At 37.4% G+C, this 13542-nt stretch overlaps 1 protein-coding gene across 3 annotated transcripts in view; it reads left to right on the top strand.

Moving 5' to 3' along the window:
• WASHC5 (WASH complex subunit 5) overlaps positions 1 to 13542 on the top strand; it is a 28583-nt gene that overhangs the window by 5727 nt on the left and 9314 nt on the right. For all 3 annotated transcript variants that reach the window (XR_010745367.1, XM_066335769.1, XM_066335758.1), the window contains exons 7-22: positions 2302 to 2415; positions 2949 to 3120; positions 3928 to 4055; positions 4344 to 4473; positions 5319 to 5431; positions 6069 to 6235; positions 6948 to 7023; positions 7614 to 7724; positions 7839 to 7979; positions 9369 to 9449; positions 10119 to 10220; positions 10802 to 10981; positions 11379 to 11503; positions 11885 to 12047; positions 12756 to 12858; positions 12966 to 13045. Coding sequence is in view for 2 of the 3 variants with exons in the window: in XM_066335769.1 (XP_066191866.1) it covers positions 2302 to 2415; positions 2949 to 3120; positions 3928 to 4055; positions 4344 to 4473; positions 5319 to 5431; positions 6069 to 6235; positions 6948 to 7023; positions 7614 to 7724; positions 7839 to 7979; positions 9369 to 9449; positions 10119 to 10220; positions 10802 to 10981; positions 11379 to 11503; positions 11885 to 12047; positions 12756 to 12858; positions 12966 to 13045 (1986 nt within the window). In the remaining variant the exon portion in view is untranslated. The remainder of the gene's footprint in view (positions 1 to 2301; positions 2416 to 2948; positions 3121 to 3927; positions 4056 to 4343; positions 4474 to 5318; positions 5432 to 6068; positions 6236 to 6947; positions 7024 to 7613; positions 7725 to 7838; positions 7980 to 9368; positions 9450 to 10118; positions 10221 to 10801; positions 10982 to 11378; positions 11504 to 11884; positions 12048 to 12755; positions 12859 to 12965; positions 13046 to 13542) is intronic.

The following is a 13542-nucleotide window of genomic DNA, read 5'->3' as shown; positions in this document are numbered from 1 at the left end:
ATTTATTGTCTTAAATGCTTTAGTCAACTACACTCTAATACCATCAAGGTAAGTGAGTCTCAGGAAAATGTGTGATGGCAGGCATTTTGGGCATCTTCTAGTCCAGCCTTCTCCTTAAAGCAGAGTTAACTTCAAAGCTAAAGCAGGCTGCTCATGCCTTGCCCATTTAGCTTTGGGAATATCTAAGGTGCAGACTCTGCAGCCTTCATAGACACCTGTGGCTGTGCTTCATCACTGTCATGGTGAAGAATTTCTTCTTCCTGTACCACTGGAATTTCCTTTGTTTTAGCTTGTGGCTGTTAATTTTTGTCTTTCTACTGTGCACCTCTGAGATGAATCTGGCCCTGTCTTAGTCATAACTTCCTTTTAGGTAGTGGAAGACCACAGTCAGATTCCTTTGACATTTTTCTTCCAGCTTAAGCAAACCCTGTTCTTACATACTGGGTCCCCACAGGTGTGTTAGTGGCCTCCTGTCCACTTCATTCCAGTTTGTGCAGTTCTGTGTCATACTGAGGAGCCCAAATCAGGACCCATTTCTCTCAGTGAGTCCTCATGAGAGCTGACTAGAGGGAAGGATTCCCTTCCCTCGATCTGCTGGCTGCACTCTGGCATAGTCTGATGACACTTTGGTGTCATAAGGCTTCAGTTCTCATTTAGATTTGGTTTGTCCAGCAGGACATTTAGGTCCTTTTCTGCAGAACCGTGACATAGGCATCCAGTCCCCAGATTTTGTTGTTGGGTTTATCCCAGGTACAGGGCTTTGTATTTTTTATTTCTGACCTTCATGTGGTTTCCTCTGGTGAATTTTACCAGCATGTCAAGGATGCTGTAGAGGACAGGTTTGGTCCCCAGCAAATCATCCCACACTGATGTTATTTGAAAACTTCTTTAAGGATTAGCTCTGTGCCATTGTCCAAATAACATAGAACCTAAAGCTGTCACTAAATGTGCTTCTATAGACTTTTTCAGATGTAGTGATTAAAATGAAAGTACTGCCTTTCAGTACTGAGATTTAGAAATTCCATCCAGAATCCCTAGTCTGCAAAAACTGCTGCTGAAATAGGCTGGCATATAAGAATAGAGTCCCTAGGTCATCTATATCAGAGAGACTCAGACCTAACAAAGAAACTGTACATTAATTTGTGTATCTCTGTTGGTTTCAAGTTGTGTTCTTCTGTACTATAAATGGAGCAGTGAAGCAGAGAGGGAAGAAACTGCAATAGCTGGTTACTTCAGTAGACATTAGAATCCCTCTGTTTCTGGAAAACAACAAGCTTATTTTTAGAAATGAGAACTTGACACAGCAAATTTTTGATTATGCCAGTGTTTTTATTAACTTGAGTTCATACTGCAAATTGATATTTTTAGACAACACCAATCTTCTTGTGGTCAGGTGTGGATGAATTAGCTGCATCATACAAAATACTCGACTCCTAGGCTGATTTCATATTAGTTTTAGCAGTTGAAGTGAAGCCTTTTGAGGAACTGTCATCTACAGGAAATAATGAGCTTCACTTCAACAATATGAGAGAGAACTTCATATCAGTAGACCTAAGGCCCATTTGCCTTTACTTGACACTGCCAGTAGTATTCAAAGGCTGACAGTGTCCCCCTCGATATGATCATGCCTGTATGGAGGAATATTGGAGCATCAGTGTGACAAATCTCAGAATCCCACAGCTCTGTACATCCTTCATCTGCCACTAAACCAAGTCCTCCATTTTTAATCAATGATCTTGCAAATACTTGTTACTTACTCACAATCCTGTATTTTTAATCATGCTTAAACTTGTGCTAGGAGTCTGAAATCAGATTCTATTTGCTCCTTAAAAATCACACTATTTAATCATAATTTCTTTCTGTTTATGTCACCATGAAAGATGCATTACAGTTCAGTTTGGTCCTTTGGGCATCCTCAGAGTAAGGTTAATTAATCTCATTTTTCCCTCCCTATCATAGTTTTTTCCCCCCAGTTGCTTTTATCAATCTTCTTTAGAGCACCTTGGAAATGGAAAATAAGTCGTAGTTCATGGAGAAAAAATTGAGTATCATACATAGTGACTGAAAGAACTGTTGTCTTGTTTTCAAAACTATGCTTCTAATTATTTGTGTGCTTTAAATTTCAAAATCTTCTTAATTTCCAAAGGTGGTACACCAAAAAGTACTGCTGCCAAAAAGGTTCAGTTGTCTCTTATTTATACCCACAGCATATCCCTTTCTCTCATATTACTAAATGCAAACTTTGTATTTTTCTTAATAATAGCGTAAATGGAACTTCTTGTTTTCTGCTTCCAATTTTAGGTCATTAGCATTTACATGGGAATCACTGTCAATCTGGCAGAAGCATGGGAACCCTACAAAGCTGCTAAAACTGCCCTCAACTACACGCTGGATCTTTCAAATGTCAAAGAGCAGGTACATAAGCCAGCATTAAGTATTTTTAGTAAGATGCAAGAGCACCTGAAGTATATGACATCAATAATGCATGGGTCTTTTCTTCCTGCATACAGTCTATGTACTATATTGTCTGGCAAACTTGGGGAATATGAGTAGAAAATTTTCCTTCATCTTTAGGGAAGAAGTTCAAGTAGAGCTCATATTTAATTCATAATAAGCATTTCCATTCTGTGACATATTTTTGTTGCTGTTTTTTCCCATTAGGCAATAAAATACTAGTATTTTTAGGAATAATGCCTAGAGGATATCTAAGTGGATATGTAGAATGGCTGCAAGTCTGCATTTTTGAGATATTATGCTTCCTGTGTAGCCTCTTTGCTTTAAAGTTTATCTTGCATCCTTTGTCATGCACTTGCAGTGTATAATATTGCCTACACTAGTAATGGTAATAATTTTTATAGCGCTTTTCTGATCTGTGTTAGGCTCTGGGGAGCATGGTGTATTCCATTTGAGGCAAGGATTGGATTGATGCCGGCTCTGTGTGTTTGAAGGCCAGCAGGTACGCTGCAGTCAGCGAGCGAGTGCACACGCAGGTGCAGCAGTTCCTCAAGGAGGGCTGCCTGAGGGAGGAGCTGGTGCTGGACAACATTCCCAAGCTGCTGAACTGTCTGCGGGACTGCAACGTGGCCATCCGCTGGCTGATGCTGCACACTGCAGACACGGGTAACGCTGTTACACTCACTGCTGAGCTGTCAGTCTCCTGCTCCACTGGCGCTTCACTTTGGGCCCTGAGGGGAGTTCATTCTGCTGCTGTTGAAGTCAGCAGTTTCCTTCGCTGTTTGCAGGAGATTGTTGAGCTGTTGTTTTGCAAATAGTCTCCTAAAGCCTTGTCTGAAATGGCACGTGCATTTCCTCAGTTCTTGTGAGCCAGACACGGGTACAAAAATTAGTAGAGGTTACGATCTTGTTGAATAATACTCCACAGAAAAACATCATTCTGAAAGTTTTAACTAGCTCAAAAAAAGAAAGCAGTGGCCAACTTCTTAATATATAGTAATTAACAGGTTGAAACCAAGGTTTTTGTTCTCTTGAACTGAAATTCAGCTCAAAGTGTTGATTAATGTCTCTCATGTGAGTTTGGATGTGTAAACTGACCTATTTTAGACATTCCCTTGTTTGAATGCTTTTGCTGTCTTTGAGGCTTCTTGATATGCAAGAGGGTTTCTGTTACACCTCCATACAATTTTTTTGTAATGGTTTTAGAAATACTGATCTTTGGGCTTCTTGGTCGGATGGACTAAATTCACATTTAGTTTCAGAAGCCTACAGAAGTTTTATGGCTGAAGCACCACGGAAACCTTAATTATATCCTATTCAAAGGAAGGGTTATTCCATGAAAATGGAAAACAAGTGGGGATTTACATACCAGAGCAAAACGTTTTTGCCTTTAAAAATAATGTATTTAGAAAGAGTGAGAAGCTTGGCCAAATTCTGTGTAACACTGGGGAAATGTTGTCTTTCCATTTTCAGCTTGTGATCCAAATAACAAACGTCTCCGTCAGATAAAGGATCAAATTTTAACAGACTCAAGGTACAATTCCAGGATCCTTTTTCAGCTTCTTCTGGATACAGCTCAATTTGAATTCATTTTAAAAGAGGTAATGTGCTGCTAACCGGAATCTTCTAAGCTGAAAAATTCACTAGGTATTTTTATAAAATATCTGCATTGTACTGTTCTATAAAATTCAGTGAGCTTCTGTCACTGTATGTCCATCACACTGTCTGTATTTCTTAATATTTTTAATTTTGTTTTTAATATTCTGGCAAGATCTTGAAGTTATGTAGTAATCACTAAGTCAGCTCCATCTGTTTTCAGTATTTTATTTCACCTGCTGTGATATGCCTCCTTGCCAGCTTTGTAAACCAAATGTTTTGGGTTTCAATAGATGTTCAAGCAGATGTTGTCAGAAAAACAAGCAAAATGGGAGAACTACAAGAAAGAGGGATCTGAAAGGATGACTGAGCTTGCTGATGTTTTCTCAGGAGTAAAACCTCTCACCAGAGTGGAGAAAAATGGTAATCATTAAAAACTATACTGTGGGGAAGAAAAGTGATTTCGATTTATTTTTCTGAAGTGGTACCAAAAGAAAATACATGAGTCTAATAGTGATAATATAAGAGCAATTTTCATATCCCTCAGCTGCCAAAAAGGTCTCTTTAACTCTTGTCTTGTTTAGGTTTTCAGCACATATTGCATATGTAAGCAATATTTAGGTACCCAATATTTAGATGGTCCTATTTTTAAAATTATTTTTCATTCCTTTATTTAGAAATGCCAGCTAAAACTATAAAATGTCAGTTTACTTGTGTATATATAATGGAGTTCATGTTATCATGTTCTATGTACAAAGGAATAAGAAGATCATGCCCATTAAAATTAGAGATTAAACTATCTCTTCCCTTATTCTTTTCATGGGTGCAACCTGGATTTCAATTTTATCAGCAATTTTTCAAACCTTCTTTTACTTCTCCTCTACACTGAGTGGTATTCTCCAGGTTCTCAAAGGACTCAAAAGTCAAATCTGTACTTCTTTCCAAATTCCTTGCCTTTTTTTTTTTTTTTTTTTTTTTTGATACAGCTGTTTTTTTCTCTTGAACTGGTGTAAAAACAAGATTTTTTTGTAATCCCTATTTGTGTTGGTAGGTGTTTTTAATGTTGCGTGTGAAATTTACCTGAGCATTTGCCACTTTACAGGTGTACGTTTGGAAGGACTAGAAATGTACCAGTGAAATAAAAACTTGTAAAAATAGTCTCCATGTGTATAGCTTGTTTGTTTCTTTTGACTAGCAACTTCCCTGTATTTTTGCTGCCTATCATACATGCAGGTATTTCTTTAATTTTTTTTTTAATTCTTTCATAGAAAATCTCCAGGCTTGGTTCAGAGAAATCTCCAAGCAAATAATGTCTCTGAACTATGATGATTCCACTGCAGCAGGCAGAAAAACTGTGCAGCTAATACAGGCTTTGGAAGAGGTATGGCAAAGACATTTTGAGATAAATGACCTTGTTCCTTCTGGAACAGCAGCATTTTTTACACATGTACTGACTCCTAATAGCAGAGATACAAAACAGATCTGCCTTTTAACAGTTGTTTAAATCTATTAGATATTGGCTGTTACGTAGCTACAGTAAGCAGGAGTTTTGTATAGACCTTGGGGTTGTAAAATATGGAATATAGTATGAAAGGTCATGCCACCTGTAGCCAAGGATTTGTAGGTTTTCTCAAAGAAATTGATTCAGTGTTTAACATTATTTGGCAATATTATTCATTTTTTAGAAATTCTGAAAATAAATTAATTTGAAACTAGAAAGGGTGATTTGAAACGCAAAATAAAAAATCTGTATTTTTTCTGTGTGTGCTTCTTCTATTTCCAGGATGTAAGAGTACTCAGAATGATGTTTCACAGGGCACCTCCTTGAATAACTTTGTAAAATTTATTGTTAATATACCCTATAACAGGCCAGGATTTAAGTGTCTTACTGATGCTAACATCCAGATATCCAATATGTCAGTGTACTGATTCTATTTATGTTGCTGTCCTTAAAGATTAATAGAAAACAACAAAAAGAGTCCTTTTATGGATTTTGTTTGTTTGTTTTTTAAATACAGGTCCAAGAGTTTCACCAGCTGGACAGTAACCTGCAAGTTTGCCAGTTTCTGGCTGACACCCGCAAATTTCTCCATCAGATGATCCGAACTATCAACATTAAAGAAGAGGTCTTGATCACCATGCAGATAGTTGGAGATCTTTCTTATGCTTGGCAATTAATTGACAGGTATGTTAGCAGGACCTTTTTCTTCCAGTCAGTAACCATTTGTAAAACTTGTGGGAAATAACATGCATAAATGTTACTAAGACTATAAACTTTGCTATTTAAAAACAATGTTGAAGCATTGTTTTTAAATGCTTCACGATATGAGGTGCAGCTAGAACAGGGAAAAGCATTAGAAGCATTAGAAGCATTAGAAGCATTGTTCTGTGAGTTGAATAAACTGGATTCTAATCAGCTTGAATAGGAATTAACATCCATCCTTCTCAGGTTGTTAACTGCAGGTTAAGTTGCAGTGTAACTTTTTATTGTCTATCATATTCTATTTATAACAGCTTTGTTAACCTCCTGTCTCCAGCCTTTAGTCTTATTAAGTGTTGTCCAAAATGCTGAAGTTCATTTTTCAACCAAAACCAAACAAGGAAAGATTAATGCTCAAGAACTCTTGTTTCCATGGTGGGATTTTGCTGAGCTGCTGCTTAATTGCTGTGGCTCTTAACACTCCCTGATGCCTCATCTTTTGTCCTACCTACCCTTTTTCGTATAGGGTTTTTCCAACCAATATTCCTTCAGACCTGAATCCTCCTTCAGTGAAGTTTGTTAGTGATCTCGTATACCATTTCCACATTACTCTGGTGGTGTTGACATACAATTAAAGAGTTGAAAATAGGAGTTTCAGGGAGATAAGTTGATTTGTTTTGTTTGTTTCCTACCCTAGCTTTACATCTATTATGCAGGACAGCATAAGAGTCAGTCCATCTATGGTAACGAAACTCAGAGCCACTTTCCTAAAGGTAAGTTTGAACAACAGTGAATGTACTTAAGCACTGAACACTGCAAGTCAGTCCAAGCAGTTTGTTTAAAAAGCCTTAAGGCTCTGAAATCAGAAGAATTAAAAATTCGTCTCAAATAAGTCTCATCATCCAGTCTCTACCCTTTACAGCTGTTTTCTGGAGGCGTTGGTGCAGAGATGGGATCCTCTGCATATGGATCAGAACAGGCTGAAGGAATTTTTAAAGTTATGTTCTCTGTGCCCTTTGTCTATCAATGAAGCCCTGGCTTCAGATGAAAATACTTTTTGTAGAAATAAGAATGGGGATTAGCATGAGTGAGAATATAAAATTACAACTGAAATGTCCCATGCAGCTTTTAAGGTTTTAACAGTCTTAGAGTAGGTAGCCTTATGGACTGTTGGACTTCTCTGACTTTTTTTTTTCTGTTAAAAAAACAATTTTTTTTTTCTTGGAAAGCCTGGTGTAACACTGCTCTTTAGGAAGAATGTAGTACTTTGAGTTGTAGGATAAGAGCCTGAGCAAGAGAATTCAAGCATATAATTTTTATCAGAAAAGCAAACGTGAAGTTAACATTTTAATTTTATTTCTAGCTTGCTTCTGCTCTTGATTTGCCCCTTCTCCGTATCAATCAAGCGAACAGTCCCGACCTTCTCAGTGTGTCCCAGTATTACTCCGGCGAGTTGGTTTCCTATGTGAGAAAGGTGGGTGCTTATAAGGCATAATTGCCTTGTTCTCTAATTACTTGCTCTTAATTGAGGATTATTTTCCTAATGAGAATATACTGACTGTGGGTGTTTCTTCTCTCATTTACAAAGGTTCTACAGATAATTCCAGAAAGCATGTTCACATCTCTTCTCAAAATCATTAAGCTTCAGACTCACGATATCATTGAAGTGCCAACTCGCCTTGATAAGGACAAGCTACGAGATTATGCTCAGCTTGGACCACGATACGAGGTGCAGTTAGAACAGGGAAAAGCAAACCTTACAGGTGGCCAACTTTAAGCTAAGATTAAATCTATACAGCTCAAAGAGTTACAGTTTAACAGTGAAGTTAGATTTGTTGACCTAAAGTTAAAACTGACTGTTGTTGTGAGCATACCTTTGGTTTCACGAGGACAGATGAGTAACTTCTGTGCTTCTGTTCGAAGAAGTTTAAACTTTGATCTTGTAGAGAAGGGGAGAAAAACTAAATAAATTTATAAATGAGCATAAAAATATTTTTATTTGTTGGAGAGGATGGAACCCTGAATACCTGAGTCTGAAATGAAGCCCTCCACATTTGGCATTCTTGTTCTAAGAGGAGAAGGTCAAAGACTGAATAAGCAAGCAGGGTTAAGCTTATTGCTGCTCTCAGGTGAGGAGAGGATGGAGGCATGCTGATTTGATTAGATAAAGCTGCTGTTACTCATTTTGTCTATGGTTTTCCTTCCGCTTTGTAACCAGTCTGGAAGAGTGAGCGAACATTAAAATTATGTGGTTTTATTTTCAGTAGAGGAAGATGAAACACGAAAACCTGAGTAGATGAGTAAGTCTTTTCCCCAAAGAATCTACTAAGTTGCATCAGTTAAGATGCCAGCTTTTTCCTGGAGATTTTGCCAAAATGCTCACTTGTTAGGTGTTTTCTGGAAGCAAGCTGTGATCTCTGATGAAGCTGATACTCAGTTCTGAACATTAGGTTTAGACCTCCCCATGAGACTTTTTAAAGTGTTGGGTAGGAGCAGAGGAGGAGGCAGTGCTGAGTAATGTTTTATTTTGAGGAGGTAAAAAGGAAACAATTTATGCTAAAGCTTTTCACTTCCAATTTCTGTTGAACTGTAGATCTGAAGTGTGTCTTCTCTATTCTGTGTTGTAAATACATGAAAGGCAAAAGACTGCCTTGTCTGAACTCTGAGCATAAGGATAATAACTGTCAGTAATTGTAAAACTTAACTGAATGTGCTACTGTATTAGATCAGTGGGAATACTGAGGAGGACTAATGGTGGCAGCAGGCTTTATTATAGAATAACTACTGTAAGCTGTGTTCCCAGCCTTTTCAAAGGTGCCAGCTCAGAGTTTTGTCCATAATATTTGTGCACACAAGATATGGCTGGTCTTCCCTTCCATAATCCCTTTGAAGCCTCTGAGAGGTGCCTGTTCTTTCCTGCTGCTAACACACCTCTATTTATCTGACTAAAAGGAAGGTAATTAAAAAAGTAAGTCTAGAACAAGATGTAAAGTTGAAAGTGTATCAGTGCAAATTATTTGAATCTAAAATAAGAAGCTATTACTGGGAAACATGGAATTTTTTTAGGGTAATTATTTACATCTGTTGAATCACTTTAATGAATTTTTTTCTGTTACAGGTTGCCAAGCTAACCCATGCAATTTCAATCTTCACTGAAGGTATCCTCATGATGAAAACTACTTTAGTTGGTATCATCAAGGTAATGATCCATTATCTCAGTAGGAAAAGGTTGTTTGGTGGCAATTAGCACTTTAGCACAGATAATAGCACAATATATGAGACCTCAAGGAAAAATAAAAAGAGAAGAAAATTTAAGTTTGCATATACATTTTCGAACAGCGATGCCTAAATTGGCAGCCAGGTAAGAACTATATTTTTTCAGGTTCCTGGGAACCTGCAGTCCCCATTGTAAATAGATAGATTCATTCACCATAGTTGGTGATCTTTGGAGGTTTTTCTTGCTGGAAAGCTTTTCTGAGGAGCAGTTTCTGCCATTGGTATAAACTGTCCTGCAGTTTTACATTAAGGCTACATTGATACCTCTTTGAGAACTAGAAGCAAGTATTATTGAAGAAACATTCTTAATGCATACTGGCTTCTTAGAATTGTACAACATTCTCAGCATATCATGAACAAAGGGTGAATATGGGAACTAGAAATTTTTGCCATTTAACTTAAAGAAAACATTTATTCTCTAGTAGAAGTATGTAAATTTTCATCCTTTGGACAAGATCTGGTGGTTAAATGCATCTTTTAACAGTGTTTTCCTATTTAATGAAAATAGTTAATATCATCATGGGTGCAAAATAAATTCTTTATACTTTTTAAATTTTTCTGACTTTAAAGGAAAAGTGTTTTTTCTACTTAGGTGGACCCAAAACAGTTACTAGAGGATGGAATCAGGAAGGAGCTGGTGAAGCGGGTGGCTCTGGCCCTTCACAGGGGACTCATCTTTAATCCTAGAGCCAAGGTTGGTTTTAATTTTTTATGTGTCATGGGTGTGCAGGGACTACTTTTATTGCCTCCTAAAAAATAAGTTTTGCTTTTATGTGGAGATTTCCTTTTTGTAAAAAAGTTTTAGACTAATGAAGATTGTTTGGAATGCTTTATTTAATGTTCAAATGAGTTTATAAACTGCTAAAAGTACACAGAATTAAAAAATATATTTTTATTCTATTCCAAAGCATTCTGTCAATTCTGGATTCACAGCACTGCCTTTGTGTTGATTGACAGGTCAGATAGGCCAAGTAAACATAGATAGGGAATGATAAAAAAGGGAGTGATTCCTTATTTTGATCCTGTCCAGATTGTCGAACCTCTCAGATCAAGCAATTGTACCACTGAAGGGAAAAATAAATATAAGAAGTGGGAGGAAAAAATATTTACTAAGAATTAATTCAGATATCAAACTTCTCTGTGCTTTTCGGATCTGGCTGGACCACAGTGAAATGCTCTAGAGGTTGTTCTGTAAGGGTATTTAGAAGTCATTTACTTCTTTTTAATTCTGCTTGTTCACAGTTTTGGTTTTATCTTTTTGTTGTTTATCTCCAGCCAAGTGAGCTCATGCCCAAACTGAAAGAAATGGCAGCTACAATGGATGGGTTCCATCGATCATTTGAATATATCCAGGATTATGTCAACATATATGGTTTAAAAATTTGGCAAGAGGAAGTGTCTCGTATTATTAACTACAATGTGGAACAGGAGTGCAATAACTTCTTAAGAACAAAGGTGCTGCTCAAACCCAAAACCAACAAAAAAGTTGATAAATGTCTTTATAGTTGGCTGTTAGAGCCTGTGACTGATGGAGCATGTGTACCTCTTGTTCATACCACTATGACTTCAACTGAATGTGCTAACTACTGTGTTATACATCTGCCCCCAGCTTATTCTGAAATGTTTCAGCATTATTTATACATAAGAGGAAAGTACCAGAATATTTTAATGTCTTTTTATAATAAGATTAATTCTTCTCTTTTCTTTGTTTTGTTTTTGTTGTTCTGCTATGTGTAATTTACAATATTGTGTTACAGTGTGCTTCTTTTAAATCTAACAAAAGGAAAATTTCTAAAAAAATTTAAAAGGTGCAATGGGAACACTTCTAATTACTGTAAAACTTATTTTTCAGATTCAAGACTGGCAAAGTATATACCAATCGACTCATATTCCTATACCAAAATTCACACCTGTGGATGAATCCATAACATTTATTGGTCGTCTTTGCAGAGAAATCCTGAGGATCACAGACCCAAAGTAAGTAGTTTGTGTCACAAGCACCATGCATTGGATAGCTCCAATTCCACCATACACAAACCAAAATACAAGAGATGGTTTTTCCTTAGCTGTCATATCTTTATCTAAAATCAGATTTATCCCATCCATCCTGTACATTTTAAATATTAGTCTAGAAAAGTGGTGATTTTAGTCTAAGAAGGAAAACTGTGTGTTAAACAAGTGGAGGAGAGAGAAATCAGGGAAGGGTGACAGAACCCTGGTGGAGAGAGGAATAGCTAAACATTACCTGAGACACCTGGAGAGTCTTTCTCATCTGTCTAAGAAAGGTAACTCATTATGAGAGTATCACAGGAACTGTCTGCAGCTTTTTCTGAAGTTGTTTGCTGATTTTTTCCTCAGAATCACGTGTTACATTGACCAGATGAATACCTGGTATGATATCAAAACTCATCAGGAAGTAACCAGTAGTCGTCTCTTCTCAGAGATCCAAGATACTTTGGGTACCTTTGGTCTCAATGGCCTAGACAGGCTGCTGTGTTTCATGATTGTAAAGGAGCTGCAGGTAATTGTTGAACTTCAATTTCTCAAGGCCACAATGCTTTATTGTTTAACAGTGAAGTAAATAAAAAAATCTGTTAATTACTGAAATGGTAAAATTAAATCAAAAGTATTTGAAAAATTGTTCGTTAACCCCAAAAGTGAGAATTTCAAATACAAATGAAATTCTAGGAGTTGGTGCTCTTAAGTAAGTAATTGCTGTGTAATTGCAAGGTTGTCTGGGGATGCTTTCTGGAGGTGCACACTGTGTCTACTTAAAAGTTGATCTCAGGTCAACTTAGGTTTTTCTGTCTAGGTATCAACAAAGATTGTTTGAATCTACCATGATACATAAGGTGTCAATTCTATGTAATGACTGTTGCTCTAATATCTCTTATGTGAAACCAAGTTTTTCTGTTTCCTGAGAAGAATCTAGTTCTAGCCTGGCTAGAGATTTTAAGAGAAATAAGTATCAATGAACACAGCTCTTCCTGAAAAATTGAATGAATATTTGTCCATAGTGGATATTAGATACTGACAAGGGGGATGTTCTAATTGTCCTAACACTGATTAACATACCTCCAAAAAGCAAAAATTGTAACTACAGAATTCCTCAATTCTTCATCTGTGGAAATAGTCTTTCCCTGCTGTTAAAAAATGTGGCTTCAGTGCCATCAAGATTAATCATAAAGGGCACGTGTGATAATTTTACTTACTTCTTTCTTTCATTTAGAATTTCCTCAGTATGTTTCAGAAAAATATATTGCGTGACAGATCAGTACAGGATACCTTAAAAGCACTTATGAGTGCTGTCAGTCCCCTCAAAGGAATTATAGGTAAGTGCTTACTGGTTAAGTTGAAAGAAAGCAATTGTCTTTATACACTTGCATTTATTTCTCTTTTGTTTTCTTTTTTTAACACCTCACCCTTCTTGTTTTCTCAGCAAATTCAAACAAGGTTTATTCTGCAGCAATTGCAAAAACACAGAAGATATGGACAGCTTATTTAGACTCCATAATGAAGGTAGGTTCATGTGGCTTATTGTTACTCAGAGTTCATTTGAGGCTCTTTGGTTATATTTTCCCTCAGTTCAGGAGGGCCATGGAGGTGCTGGAGCATGTCCAGAGAAGGGCAGCAGAGCTGGTGAAGGGTCTAGAGGGTAAGTCCTGTGAGGAGCAGCTGAGGGAGCTGGGGGTGTTCAGTCTGGAGAAGAGAAGGCTCAGGGGAGACCTTACTACTCTTTACAACTCTGTGAAAGGAGGCTGTAGCCAAGTGAGAGTTGGCCTCTTCTCCCAGGCAGCAGTGACAGGACAAGAGAACGTGGCCTCAGACTGCAACAGGGGAGGTTCAGGTTGGACATCAGGAGGAATTTCTTCATAGAAAAGGTCATTAAGCATTGAAACAGGCTGCCCAGGGAAGCGTGGAGTCACTGTCAGGTGTTTAAGGACAGACTAGATGTGGCACTCAGTGCCAAGGTTTAGTTGACGTGGTGCTGTTTGGTCACAGGTTGGACTCAATAT

Source organism: Sylvia atricapilla, chromosome 1, assembly GCF_009819655.1.
Source record: "Sylvia atricapilla isolate bSylAtr1 chromosome 1, bSylAtr1.pri, whole genome shotgun sequence".
NCBI lineage: Eukaryota > Metazoa > Chordata > Aves > Passeriformes > Sylviidae > Sylvia > Sylvia atricapilla.
Note: the sequence above shows the minus strand (reverse complement) of the source record. Positions and strands in the feature narration are given on the sequence as shown.